The 13837-nt window shown below is 49.8% G+C and overlaps 1 protein-coding gene across 5 annotated transcripts in view; it reads left to right on the forward strand.

Moving 5' to 3' along the window:
• Positions 1-13837, forward strand: part of RBPMS (RNA binding protein, mRNA processing factor) — a 142109-nt gene that overhangs the window by 114251 nt on the left and 14021 nt on the right. For 2 of the 5 annotated variants that reach the window (XR_013975324.1, XM_080928280.1), the window contains exon 6: positions 5288-5421. The exons of 2 other annotated variants lie outside the window; for them this stretch is intronic. Coding sequence is in view for 2 of the 3 variants with exons in the window: in XM_080928280.1 (XP_080784406.1) it covers positions 5288-5421 (134 nt within the window). In the remaining variant the exon portion in view is untranslated. Of the gene's footprint in view, positions 1-5287; positions 5422-7980; positions 8197-13837 lie in introns of those variants that run through there. One more of the 5 variants, XM_080928279.1, reaches the window with a different exon arrangement.

Genomic DNA, 13837 nt, shown 5'->3' on the forward strand with positions numbered 1-13837 from the left:
GTACCTGTGCAGCCAGGGAAGCGGCCTAGATATGGAGGCAAGAAGGCACAGCAGCAGCGCGGGGTCTGCAGTCCGAGGGTCTCGATTGCTTCTCACATGTCTAGAGTGACTAGGCTACACGCTGTGCTCTGCCCCCCAGTTTCCCCAGAATGGCCAGGACAAAGGATGGGCACAGCGACCATAACTGTTGGATCTTTTCGGTGGGTTAGGCTTGGTGAGTTTAATATATTGGGTTAAAAAAGCAAAATGGCATTGTGGATTGTCATAATCAAGTGTATGGGCTGTCATAACTAGTAACCAAAGTGAAAGAAACGGCCAAGGTCTGTGGTAGCTGGAGCCAGAGCTAGCCCTGGCTTCTTCTCATGTGCCCAGAATTTAGTTGTTAGCTCACTTTGCTGAACCCAGACATTTATTGTGCTGATTTGTGTGTCTCTGCAACCCCAATGGAGATTCTCAGCCAGAGGCAGACAGACAGGCATGCGCACCCCTCCTCACTTGTAGGTCAGTTTCTGGGGTATGTTGGACAGGGTCACAACTTATAAACTTGCAGGGGTTGCATGGGAAACGAAGATAATTTTTACAGGAAAAAAAGTTAATAGTTTTGTCTGTAAGGTTTCTAGAAAATAGCCGGAGAAGAAATAACGGCCATTCTTAGATCACATGGGCTCCTTGCTGATTAACGTGCTCATTGGAAATAATCTCTGTATAAAGAGCAGACCGCTCTCACAGGGTGTGCTAGAACTCCTGATTCTCAGCTGTCAAGAACTATGAACCAGACTCTGGAACGAGAGCTTTCCTTCCTCCCAATGCCCACTTTGTCTCACTAATAGGAAAGGGTGTCCTGCTAAGTCAGTCCGTAAAAGAGGGGTCACAGCAGGATGATTTCAGGTGTCCTTAAGCTCCTTGCTGAGCTATCAGTCAAGTTAAGGGGTCCCTGCTAATAGAAGGGTTTATTTTTCTTGTTTCTGTTTTGGTTGGTTGGTTGGTTCTTTTCTCTCCCTTCCCCACCCCACCCCCCTCTCCTCAATTAGAAATGTTTCTTTTAGCTGGTCAGTGCTGGCTTGTGTCTTTGATTTCAGCACTACGGAGGGAGGGGCAGAGGGAGTTTGAGGAGAGCCTGGTCTACACAGAGAAACCCTGTTTTGGGGAGTGGGTAGTAACACCGACGGAAATGTTTAGGCCTTCAATGTCCTGGCTGCTGATGTTCCTGGCTAAAATTTCATCTTCTAAAAAAAGCCTTCTGAAGCCAGGCCATGAGGTGCACACCTTTGATCCTAACATTCAGGAGGCATTGGCAGGAAGATCTCTACAGTTCCAGGACAGCCAGGGCTACACAGAGAAACCATCTCTAATAATAATAATAACAATAACAACAACAACAATAATAATAATAATAATTTTTAAAGTTAAAGCTTTCTGGTTTCTAATTATCTGCCCTTTAGTTTATTATAATAAATTGGGTGTTCTAAAAGCTTGAGCTGAAGACCACCCCCATCTATAAATCTATAATAGGGCATTATCTGTGCAGAAGCAGGGGAACAGGGGTAGGGGTGGACAGTGTATGCACAGAACTCTGAGTGGGAAAGAGGAAGGGATCCCTGTAAAGTAACTCGAGTATTTTAGACCGTGAAGCTCTTCTGCGTGTTCCTTTCCTATGAGAAGTGACCGTGACTTACTTCCTCTCTGTGGAGGCAGGATGGGCATGGTGCATATATGTCTCCGTTTATTCACTGAAGGTGGTGTCCCCTAGAGTAAAAGTTTACCCCACGAGGGCCTCTGGTTTGCTTGGGGTAGGGTAGGAATTTGGTCGGTACCTAGACCAGAGGGAAAACAAGAAATCCAGGCATTTTTTAGACCATCCTGGGAATAAGTGGGCTGCACTGGGACTTTGAAAGGGGGTTATGAGACCAGATTATGTATTTTAGGGTAGCAAGCAAGAGAATTTCAAGAGGTCCTTCTCTCTAATGCACTGTGAGTGGCTGAAGACTGCAGCGTAGATTGAATTGAGGCTCACCATGACAGTCTGGTGTGCCTTGAGTTTGGATGGAGGCAGCGGGTGCTTCGGGTGTGTGTTTGCTCTCCGAGTGTCATGCAGTTGAGTGTATTGTTGTGCAGCGTTACCAAATAGAACCTTCTAGAGGGCAAAATAAATACCAATGGGGAAGTTCTTTGACCCTAGTTTCCTTAAAGGTTCCCCCTTGAACCAGAAGCTTGGCCTCTGCCTGTTTCCACACTTGAGGTGAGCCTCAGGGCTCTTACATAAACCTCCATCCGCGCTTTCCTTCTGTACAGGGGTTAGAGAGGGGGAGCCTGTGGCCCTTGTTCCTCAAACATAATTGGAGCTTTTTAGACCACATGTTCTCAGGTCTGGGGGTTGTTTGTAATTTTGTCATCCAGCGTTGCAATAGGAGAAAGCATCTGGGACTGTAGAGCGAGCTGTGTGGTGGGAAAGGAGGTTTCCACCAAGTCCAGGTGTAGAACCCCTGCTTCCCACATCTGCCTCCCTCTGGACTGTTTCGTCTCCTGGACCTTGGGCTTCCCTTTCTCTTACCCATCCTGCTAGCATGGGCAGAAGGGGCGATGGTTAGGGAAGGTGTGTAGTCGCTACTCGGGGCTCTGGCAGATCTTTCCTGTAAGCGCTGTCCCCAGGGCCGGCCTCGCTCTGAAACCCTGTCGTTTTTCTTAAGAGCATATTAGCAAATAGAAAGCCAGCTTCTTAGAAGGGGGTGTTTGTGGCGTTTGAGCCTGTGAGGGCCGCTTCCAGGTATAGGCTGAAACCCAAGTAGCAGCGATCTCTGGACATTCAAGGAACCATAAACCCCCACTCAGGAGTGGGGAGAGAGGAATGCTTAGATGTTCCCAAAGGCCCACCCTAACCACACGGGGCTGTGGCCAGCTCATCACCTGCACTTGGGGCATGCTCAGTAATCCCATTCTGGTGCGCTGCATCTAAACAACTGCTGTCAGGTGTGTCGTTCCCGAGTACCACGTGGATGTGATAGAAGTCACGTGTGAGGATGAGGCTTGGAAACCTTCCACTCCATCCGCCAGGTCTAGATCGAAGTCTTAGTTCCTCCCCGGCCTCTGGTCCTCCTGAGCTCCCTCCACAGTGTTTGCTCTGTATAGTGACTACGAGATGAGCTGACCATCTGGAGACATGTTGACTGACTGTCTCATGGCTCAGCCACCTCCCCACTTACGGTTGCGCCAAAAAATAACCAGCGAACAATGACACTTAAATGGGATGAGGTAGGGTTTCTCTTTCAAAGTGTTTGTGGGGCTACTAAGTTTCTCACATTTACAAAAAAGCTGCTGAAAGTATTCCTGGGTGGTCTGAGGTAGGAGCAGTGTGCTGGCAGACGTGGGCAGGGTTTTTCTTTCCCTTCTGCATTGTCAGGTTGGGCTGCGGGTGGAACCTATCCCTGGAGTCAGTCGCCGCCTGTTAATAGTGTGATTTGGGGGCCACAGACCTAGCTTGCCCTTCTCCGGCTCCTACCAGTTGATACCGGTTGATATTCAGCTCTGAAGTTTCCTGCTGTCACATCTGGTCGAGTAGCATGAGCTAGGAGGCAGCAGGGCATGAGACTCTCTTGACTTTTATAAAAGACACAGAATGTCTTAAAATAGTCTGGTAGCTAAAATAACAATAACAACAATAATAGCTCGCCATTTCTGAGCGTGGTTGGTTGTTTAAAACCCAAGGCCTTGGTCCCGGCAGTGGTTGTTTCCCACAGGAGCAGCTCAGATGAAAAGCATATGTCCCTTCAGGAAATGCAGGGTCTGCGGGGCTTTTTCTCCGTCCTCTCAGGGATTCCTGAGCCTTCCGGTGCCACACACCAGGACTTGAAGTAGATGTGTGGACTTGGTGATTTTTTTTTTAAAAGTAATTATCGGTACTATTGTTTCCCTGGCTAAATGGTAACAGTTAGTTTCACGCTTAGCAATTAGCATTGGTCTCTGCCACCTGGATTCTCTGTTTTCACTGGAGTTTAACTGTCTTGCTGCAAGGAGGGGGTCGAAGGAGGGAAGGAGGTCAGCCTTGGTATAGTAGCCAGTGTTGGGATCCTGTATGAGGGAGATCTGAATTACCTCTGAATGAGGGTTATTCGTTCCCCCTGCCTCTTCCCTGGGCACCCACTTGCAGCCCCCCCTTTCCTGGCCACTGCATACATCTACGCCCGCCACACAGCTAGTGTAGCAGTTTGCTGTCCGCTGTCCCCTTCCCTAATATTGAAGGTCCTGGCAGAAACCCAGTGTTTCTGGGGCAGGGGAGGATAGAGGGCGGCTGGTGCCTGGAAATGGCAAGAAGGGAAGTGACCCTTGACCTCTGGTCACACGTCCCCTGCGTTTCTGGGTCGTCCAGTATGGCAGCGACTAATGGCTTTTCACAGTCCACCCTATCCTGCCCCCCCTCAGCCGTCTTGGGAAGCGTCGTCAGGACGCTTGGTTTCAGATGTTGACAGGTGAGAAAAGCAAATATTGAGATGCTGCTTCGGAGCCCAGTGGGCAGGCATCCCCTCTGCTTTTAACAGCCCGCTTCCCGGTGCGCCGGGCAGCCGGGCCGCGGCCTCCATCTGGCAGCTGCAGGTTGATTTGAATAGAATCTGAGCCACACGAGGAACTTGTAGACCAGATAGTCAGAAAAAACAGCCGCTAAGCCTTCTTACTACATCTTCTGGCAGATCACTTGGGACATTCAGGATACTTCACTTCTTGGAGTTTGTAATGTTCTAAGTGTCCTGTGGTCCCAGTGTTTGCCCCTGTACTCTGAGGACAAAATGGAAAGTGCATTATTATGGTTTATTTCTCCATAACAATACTGATTACCCCCCCCCCACACACACACACACACAGCCTTAGAGTTCTGGCCTATTGGGGTCCGGCCAGTAACCCTTTGTTCCCTGAAAAGCACGCAGAAGGTTCTTGTGGGATGTCTCCGGCACACATTCTCTCTTCCTTCCATCCCTCAGGGGACCACACTCTGTTTCAGCAGGAAGTTCCCACTGTTCTTAGGTCCCCAGCTACAGCTGGACAGACATCACAGCATTGGGGGAGCCCAGGCCCACCACCTCGCTGGACAGGCAGCAGGCGCTAGACTTATCTGTTCCGTCCTTCAAGTCCTTTGCTTAGAGTTTGAGGGAGCAAAGCAGCAGGTTGTTAGGAGGAGAGTAATTTGACCTCTGACCTCGGATATTGATCGGGGCTCAGGGTTGCTGCTGGGTGTTTGTTTTCTGATGTGAACTCGGCCTGTGGTAACCACTAACTCTTCCTTATTCTTCTCTTGCAGATGAGCTCACAGTACCTGCACTTTACCCCAGTAGCCCTGAAGTGTGGGCCCCGTACCCTCTGTACCCAGCGGAGTTAGCGCCTGCTCTTCCTCCTCCTGCTGCTTTCACCTACCCCGCTTCACTGCATGCCCAGGTAATTTATGCCCCTTGGCCACCACTTCACTCACTCCACCACCAGCCCTGTCAGACCCGGTTCCTCAGAGCACACCATGTGACTAACACCTACCCAGCTAACAGACCCACCTCCAGGAAGTGAATGATCCCCTCTACAACAAGCTGACACCCCTCCAGGACCTCTGAGGACCGTCTGACAGCCATGATCCCACCCACTGCCTGATGTCTGCCCCAAAGGACACCTCTCTTTTCCCTAATGATTTCACCCTCATGTCACACGCGGAGACGAGCAGGCTTCCCTCCCTGGCTCCCAGCTAGCAAAAGGGCAACACAGGGTTGCGTGTGCGTGCGTGTGTGTTCGAGTGTGTGCATCTGATGGAGGGGAGGCGTGTACTCGAGGCACAGGTTTTCGTGTGTGCTTGGCATGTATGAATTAAGAGGCTTGCCCTCTTGTCCACAGGGAGCTGGGGGACCAAGGGGGAGCTTTTTGTGTAAATTTGAGGAAAGACAAAAGTTTGTTTACTGCTGTGTATAGGAAAGGTACGTGGCAAGGGTAGACGTCTGCTGCACGCTGTTCTTGCTTAGTTAAGAACAGTCTGAGGGGGCTGGAGAGATGGCTCAGTGGTTAAGAGCACTGACTGCTCTTCCAGAGGTGCTGAGTTCAAATCCCAGCAACCACATGGTGACTCAACCATCTGTAATGAGATCTGATGCCCTCTTCTGGTGTGTCTGAAGACAGCAAGAGTGTACTTACAATAAAAAAAAAAAAAAAAAAATCTTAAAACAAACAAACAAAAGAACCAGTCTGAGGCACTTCCAATTCCCCGAGATCTGTCTTGTGAGAGGATAACAGTCAGAGCTGAGCTTTAGTCAGAGCTGAGCCTCACCCTTGGATGTAACCCCTCATTTCATTGGCCCATGGAAAGTGCTCATCATTGACAAGTGAAACACTATTATTCCATATTTCTCACTAATATGCCACTCAGCCTGGCCTTTTATGGGCTTGCCAGGCTGCGGGCTGCTGAGAGAGCTCATCAGGTGAAGGTGCTTGCTGCCAAGCGGTTTGTGTTCGATCCTCAAGACCCACATGGGAGAAGAGAGTTGACTTCTGATTGGCCTCTGCCTTGCACACGAGTGTGTGAGGTTTGTGCATACATGCATGCTAAACAACTACAGTGAATTTTTTTTCACTTGTCAGGCTGGTCAGGTGTGGTGCGTGTTTATTTTGCCTGGTATGTTTCCCATTTTTTGATGATACATGTTACACAGAACAGTAAGATCCCTGTGAGCAGCCCAGTGAGTGTCCCCAAGCCACTGAGTCAGGAGTGCTTAGGGCTGAGCACCCTTTGACTCTCAATCTGGCACATCCGTGCTTTTCTTGCCTGCGTTGGCAACAGGCCTTGTGAGCTGCTGTCCCGGGGCCCCTCAGTGTCTGTGCCCCGGCCCGAGATGTCCTCTACCAGGGAAGGTACAAAAGGAATGAGGAGAATGTGCCAAAGGAGGTAGTGAGTGGCCCGGGGTGGCTGTGGTCCGGGAAACAGAGAATTCAAGGACCGGGTTTTGCTTTTCTGCGCTCTGCCCAGCATCCCTTCATCAGTGCCCACTAACCCTCATAGCCTCAGAACAGAGCAGCCGGCGGTTGAGGTCATTAGGGAAGCCTGCCATAGAACGATGCAAGGTTAAACATAGCCTACAGAATCTGTGGCTTTAGGTAGTCGGCAACCAAGCCATGCGCCACTGCCCTGAAGAAGCAGGACCTGGCAGTGTCCAGAAAGAACGGAGAAAGCTGTCTCCAGGCTTGACGTAACAGATGGGGTCAGGAGTGGCTGGGCAGTATGGCGGGCGTAGGTTCTGACAAGGATCTCTTGGGACAGTTAGGAATCCTACACCACTGAGGAAGGATGGAGAGAGTGAGAGATTAGAGAGATCTTGGCCATGTGCTTTACTTAAAGGCTTTTGTAAAACTAAATGGCCCCCTCCTCTTGAAACTTACCCAGCCTGGAATCCTCCTGACTCAGCCATCATCAGCCCTAGACTGGGTGGAACTCTGACCTGCAGGTGGTGAGGTCTGTGTCTTGGAACCCCACTTCTTCCCCGGAGTCATTAAGAGAACATTCTTATCGAATGTATTGGTCCATCTTGGTGAAGTGGTAAAACTTTATAGACAGCAGGTCCAACCCACTGTATAATGAGGAAACAGGTCTGAGAAGATGGAAAGCTGTCCCCGAGTCACAGTGCTTCCATGGTGACCAGAGCAAGTGTCACCCGCTCTCCTTACTAACACAGCAAGGCGCTGGCTCACCAGAGACTTACTCTTAATGGAATTTTGGAGAGGCCTCGCTCCAGTGACTCCTTGGAACTTTTTCCTCTGAGTAGATGGGAACTCGGTCAGAAGAGACGTGGAGGCAAAGATGGCTTCTGAGAATGCTTACTGGAGGGAGCAGTGTGGGCGGTCCCTTACTAGGTGATTGCTGTTTTGTTCTGAGAACTTAGTGTTTCGGAGAGTCTTCTAGTTTTACTTTTTTTTTTTTCAATGTTGTGCCCTGTTTTGAGACATGGATTTTTTTTTTTCTTCTAGTGTTTCTCTCCAGAGGCAAAGCCCAACACACCTGTCTTTTGTCCACTTCTTCAGCAAATTAGATTTGTCTCTGGGAATGTGTTTGTCACGTATCAACCTACTGCAGACCAGCAGAGGGAGCTCCCATGTTGAATTTATTAGCAACCCGCCCCCCTTTTTGTTTTTGCAAAAACTTTCTTGATGGTATTTGAGAGATTTCAATAAATTTTATTCAGAGCAAAAAATGGTCTCAAGTAGACTACAGTGTTTTTTTCTGCTTTCACGGTGCTACAATTTTGGAGCCGAGGTGTTTAACCTCTGGCTGGGGTTTGTGAGGACCAGGTCCATAGCAACTAAGTTAAATTGTGTGTTCCATGGGAGCGGACTCCGGAGAGCACCCCAGAAGACAGTGCCAGGGCCTCATCGACGCCGCTTCCTGTTTCTTGAGCCACGGAACCACCCTGAGCTTCACGCTAGAAGATCCTCGTGCCAGCCGGTCCTCTGCTACCAGAAGTTCTTACATCAGAACAAAACAAGGCTGACGTATCCAGCAAGTGGGTACACACTCCCTATGTTCCTGCTTTGCTCCTAAGGAAGGGAGGAGCCAAGGAAGAGGACCAGCCGTTAAAAGTGGGTTGGATCCCATGGCTGGCTCAGTTCTAGCCACCAGCCCTCCTCTGCTCCGGTTTAAAGGTCCTTCCGTGCTGTCAAACACCACTGGTTTTGTTCTAATGGCAGCAAGAGCCTGTAATCCCTACGCCTTCGAGGCAGATGCAGGAGAGTCCAGAGCTCTTAGGCAGCCTGTGCTCCAGTAAGTTCCACGACTCCCAAACCGGACAGAGTAACAGCAGAGCAGTACACGTGCTGTCTTAGCATTTTTACAGAGGAAGCGTGACTCTGTAGCCAGTGTCAGATATCTGTCATTAGCAATTTTAAGGGATGTCTGCTTCTCCCTCACAGCTGTTGATGTGCGGTATTTACGAAATACTTCTTGAGTCATTGGGTAGCAGATACGTTTCATCTTCCACTTTCTGGAAAGTGAAGACGGCATCAGACCCTCTGTCACCACTTGTTCATAGTCTGCTGGTCTCACCTCATGTTAGAAATGGGGTCCCCATCCCCCACTAGAGGCAGCCCCAGAGTTGGGTCTCAAAGATTCTTAGGGGAATGGGGCCAAGAGAAGGCTCTAAAATCTGCTGTTTCTGGGGGACTCCTTTATACTTTGTAAATTGTAGCAGACCTCTCAGGGTGGGTGTCTTGAGATGTCTGTAAAACACACTAGAAAAATTTTAACTCCAAACAAATTGATAACTAGTCCACAGAAAAGAGCTACAGGCAAAGCCAATAAAGATCACAGATGGACACACAGACCTAGAAGCTGTATGGGTTTACCTTACCTGCAGGTCTGCACCTATGTCACCAGAGCTGGGTGTTGACTCAGTGGAGTGTAACTTTCTTTTTTTTCCATTTTTATGTATGTGGTGTGCACATTCGTGGGTGCATATACATGTAGCACACTGGGGCTAATGAGGGCATTCATGCTCGGTCTAGACTCAGTTCTATGAGGACCGGACTCAAACCCAGAGCTCACTGACCCAGTGACTCAACTGGCTCTGAAGAATGCCCCACCTCCATCTTTCAAGGCAGAATTAAAGAGCACTCTTACCACTGAGCCATCTCCCCAGCCCCATGATAAACTATCAAGAATTGGAATTTTTGTTTAATTATTTATTATCTTTGCTGTCAGTAACCACTGCCCTGTGGAGAACAGAGAACATGGACTTGAGGCTTGGGCACACAAGGTGTGTCCTCAACACAAGGGTTTATGGACAGGGACAAGGACCCTAGGAGATCATCTGGTACTTGGCGACTGTCATCTGGGCCTCATTGACCAAGGTTCCATCCTCTTGAGTTGCTCAGAGTTGGCTCAGCAGGTTGTAGATTGTGGTTGTGTTGTGGCCATTTCTGTGAACTCAGTAAACTAGGCCCTCTGACCCTCAGCAGGAGTTTAATACCCTGGTGATACCCTTTCTCAGAAGTCAGGGAAGGGCACAGAAGTTTGGGGTGTGTACTCCTACGACCCACAGGTTCTTTCATCGCCCTGGCTTATCTCACAGCACTTGCTGTTCCTCCAGGACTGCCCTGAGGGGCTGAGGGAAGCCCAGGCCTTGCTGAGAGCTGACTGGAACCACTTTGGACATTCCCCCCCCCCCCAACCCTGCAGTTCTGTGAGGTTGTGTTTTGGGAAGCAAACCCCCCCCCGTGCAGTGACCCCACAAAATGCCATGAGGCCCTCGTTTAGGCAGCAGTAGGGCAGGGCCATGCGCAGGTTCCAGTGCTGCCTGGCCTGACCTGGTCTGCCATGTGATAGCCAGGCACATGCAACCTGAGCTTTAAACCCCTCAGAGCTTCAGAAACGTGGGGCTACGAAACTTAGTTATAAAGCATGTCTGGTGTGTTGTAGTGACTTGCTGTTTGGGTTTTAATGTTGCTTTTTCCCCTTTGGCTTAATTTTTTTTTTTTTTTCAATACTAGGGATAAAGCATTCTAGACCAGCATTTCACCCGAGTTGTGTTTCGAAAACAAACCTTCCCCTCTTCTCCTCCCCCTCCCCAAGTTTAGCCCTTCAAGGCACCTTTTTCAGGAATGTTTGAACCTTCTACACAGAAAGGAAGCCCAGGCTTCCTATAAGGCAGCGGAAGTAAAAAGCTCTCCAGGCTTACTAGAGAACAGGCTGTCTGCAGAGCCCCTGCAACCAAAGCCAGAGAGTGACTAGCAGGGCTGTTATCAGAGGACAGGCGTTTCACTGCTGCCATGTGATGTCACCACCTTGCACTTGTTTCCTCGGCTGCTCCTGCCATCTCTTCCACCGTTCCCCAACAGCTGCCCCAGGACACACCCACCTGTAGAAAGCCTGTCCTGGCAGGAGACACCAGGGCACTAGGAAATCCCAGAGAACAGCATGGTGCTTAGAGAGCCACACAGGAAGTCCGGTGGGCTCTGCGGCCTTCTCCCACATGTGCCTTCAGCCTCCTGGCACCTTGAGAGGTTAGCCTTCAGAGCTATGATCCAAGCCTGGGGCCTCTGCTGCTGGCTAAGGGAGCCCTCTATCCTTTGTGACCTTGTCACTGTCTGAGAATCTCTGACATGAGATCCCAGCATTTGGACCTAGAGGTCACTGGTTCAAGTTCAACAGTAATTTTATTGTTTGGTTTCTTGAGACAGGGTCTTACTCTGTGGTCCAGGCCATCCTCAAATGTATGATTCCTCTGTTGTAGAGGCCTCCTGGGTGTGTGTGGGGACTGCAGGCACGCCACCGCTCGAAGCTCACATACAGGATTTAATTACTAATTTTTGTGTCTCTGTGGTTGTGTGTTTGGGCATTTGCACTGTGCTGCATACCTGAGGTCAGAGGGCACCTCTGGCGTCAGTTCTCACCCTTGTGTGGGCTCCAGGGTTTGAATTTGGGTCTTCTGGCTTTCACAGCCAGCACTCTGTTTGCTGAACCACTTAGCTAGATCTATTAATTTGATTAGGCACATTTCTTTCATCCTCCTGGCCCTCCGTTTCTTCCAGTATATACAGAAGAATCAACTCCTGTCACCGGACATTAATTTGAGGGGAAGAATAGAAATATATGTGACATTCAGAACTTCCTAAAGAGCCTCTCCACACCTTGCCTCTGTGAGAATGTAGCCTGGTGTTACTAGAGGCTCCCTGGTGAGCAGGAGAAATGTGCAGAGCAGGAACCTCAGGAGCACCTGGTGAGCGAGGCCCTGTGCTGGACTCAGTTGTGGGGGCCACAAGAGAGGACGTGGCCGCCTGGAGCTTGTGGTGTGGACAGAGAGGCACCTCATTGCCCATTGTAGGTAGGCACAGGCTCTTGGGTACCCAATATGTGACTTTTGGGGTTCCACCATGGATTGCTTCCCGAGGCACAGCTCCCAGGTACATTCAGTAAGTGACCTCGGAGTTCTGGAAACCAACCCAGAGCCGCAAGGAAACTTCGAAATTATCCATCACCAGCTTCATACAAGGAGAAAGTGAACTTTTCTCTTTGAAGAAAATAAGTTTTGACAGGAGCAAAAGGAAAATTGACTCCAAATGGCATCATGTTTTATTCAGTCTGTGCTGCCGGTGTGGAAGGCCAGAACCCAGTGTCAGGATAGGAAAAGGGGACACCCCAGCTTTAAGCTTCATACACTGTGCGCACATTCTGCCCGCTTCACTGCGCCCAGCACCCAGGGACCTCTAATGGCCCTTGCTAGCAAACATAGTTAAAAATTAACAAGCTGACAAGATTAAATACGGATGGTAAACTGCCGCTGTGCACCGAATCTGACGCAGGGTGTTACACGCTCGGGTGCCTTCAACCCGAGTGGTGTCTCAGCGAACTTGGAGACGTTGGAGCACGTTTCACACGCCTGTCTGGAAACAGGAACCTAACTGTGTTCAGAACAGCCAGTAAGACCCGAGACTCAGGAGAGAGAGCCCCAAAGGGCTTGTTCTTGGTCCCCCGGCCCATGATTGGTCTTTGAGGAGGGGGACTCATGATCCTGGGACCTTGCTTGTGAGGTTCACAAGCCAGTCATCCTGGCTAGGCATCTTTGAAGAACCAGCCTTCTCTGGCTGGGACCTTTTGATCTTTTGAGCTGGTGTTTGCCATGCCTTCGAGGCCAGCCTCAAACTGGCAGTAATCCTCCTGCTTCAGCCTCCCAAATGCTAGGACTATAGCCAAGAAGTTCTCACGTGGTCCTTCTCCAGCTGCTGGGATGAGTTAGATGGACTTATACTGTGGATCAGGTCACACATCCCAGGAATGGAATTCAGGCTATCAAAGGGCTTTGGGACCTGTTCCATGGCAACTAGACTAGGAAGTTTGCATGCCACATTGTTCACACCTCAACCACCTAGATCCACCTTATCCCCACTGACCGAGCCCCATGCTGGCTTTTCTCAGCTCCATGGGTATTAATAGCTGGCAGAGAATCAAAAGACTTTGTAGTCAGGTGACCTTGGGATGCCCAAGTCCCTTCATATCACACACTGCTTTGTGTCCGTCAACTCAAGGACACGGTGTGTTGGCCTCAAACTTTCTAGGATGGGGAGCCTTTCTAGATAGGCATTGTTTCTGAGACACTTTGGAAGACCTAAGTCAACACCAGTACCTCACATCTGAGGGTGCTTTGAAACACAAGTGAGGTGGGTCAGCAGGTCGAAGTTGTTGCCATAGGTGTGGTGGTGGAATCGGCAAGCCAGCTCTCCCAGTCCTCCTTCCTCACACACACAGTGAATTCATGAGCAAATAAACAGGGTCTGTTTGTTTTCGATATCTGGATCCTAGCCCTAGAATGACTGCATTTCTGAAAGGCCAAGGTGAGCTCGATGACCCAAGGACGGCAGAGGAAAAAGCCACCAAAGGATGTCGGCAAACTGTACTGACCGTCATGCCCAGTAGACTCCCTCACCAGAGAGGGGACAGTCAGAGTCCTGTGTAGCTCAGTGTTCAGGAGGCACCCTGGAGGCAGTCAGGCCTTTCTGTCCTTGGTCTCATCATTGCAACCATATATTCTGTGCTTAGGTTACGTGTTCAGTTCCGTATCTTGTGTTTCCTCTCTAGCATGGTTTCTTTTTTACTTCCTAGGTATCTGGTCTGTCACCACTTGGGATATTGAATGAGAAGCAGAGTGATGGTAGGGGCTGAGCAGTATGGCACCAGGCAGTGAACTGAATCCCTGTTATTCAGAAACTTCAGGCCTCTGGGCTTCTCAGTCTGGTACACTTGACACTGTCTCTGTCTGGTGCAGACTAAGTCAGGGTTTGTGGGAGTTAAAACATTTTGTTAGAGGTTCTCATGCGGACCTCAAACCCCTGGAAC

The sequence above is a fragment of the Micromys minutus genome (genome assembly GCF_963924665.1).
Source record: "Micromys minutus genome assembly, chromosome: 14".
NCBI classification, from domain to species: Eukaryota; Metazoa; Chordata; class Mammalia; order Rodentia; family Muridae; genus Micromys; species Micromys minutus.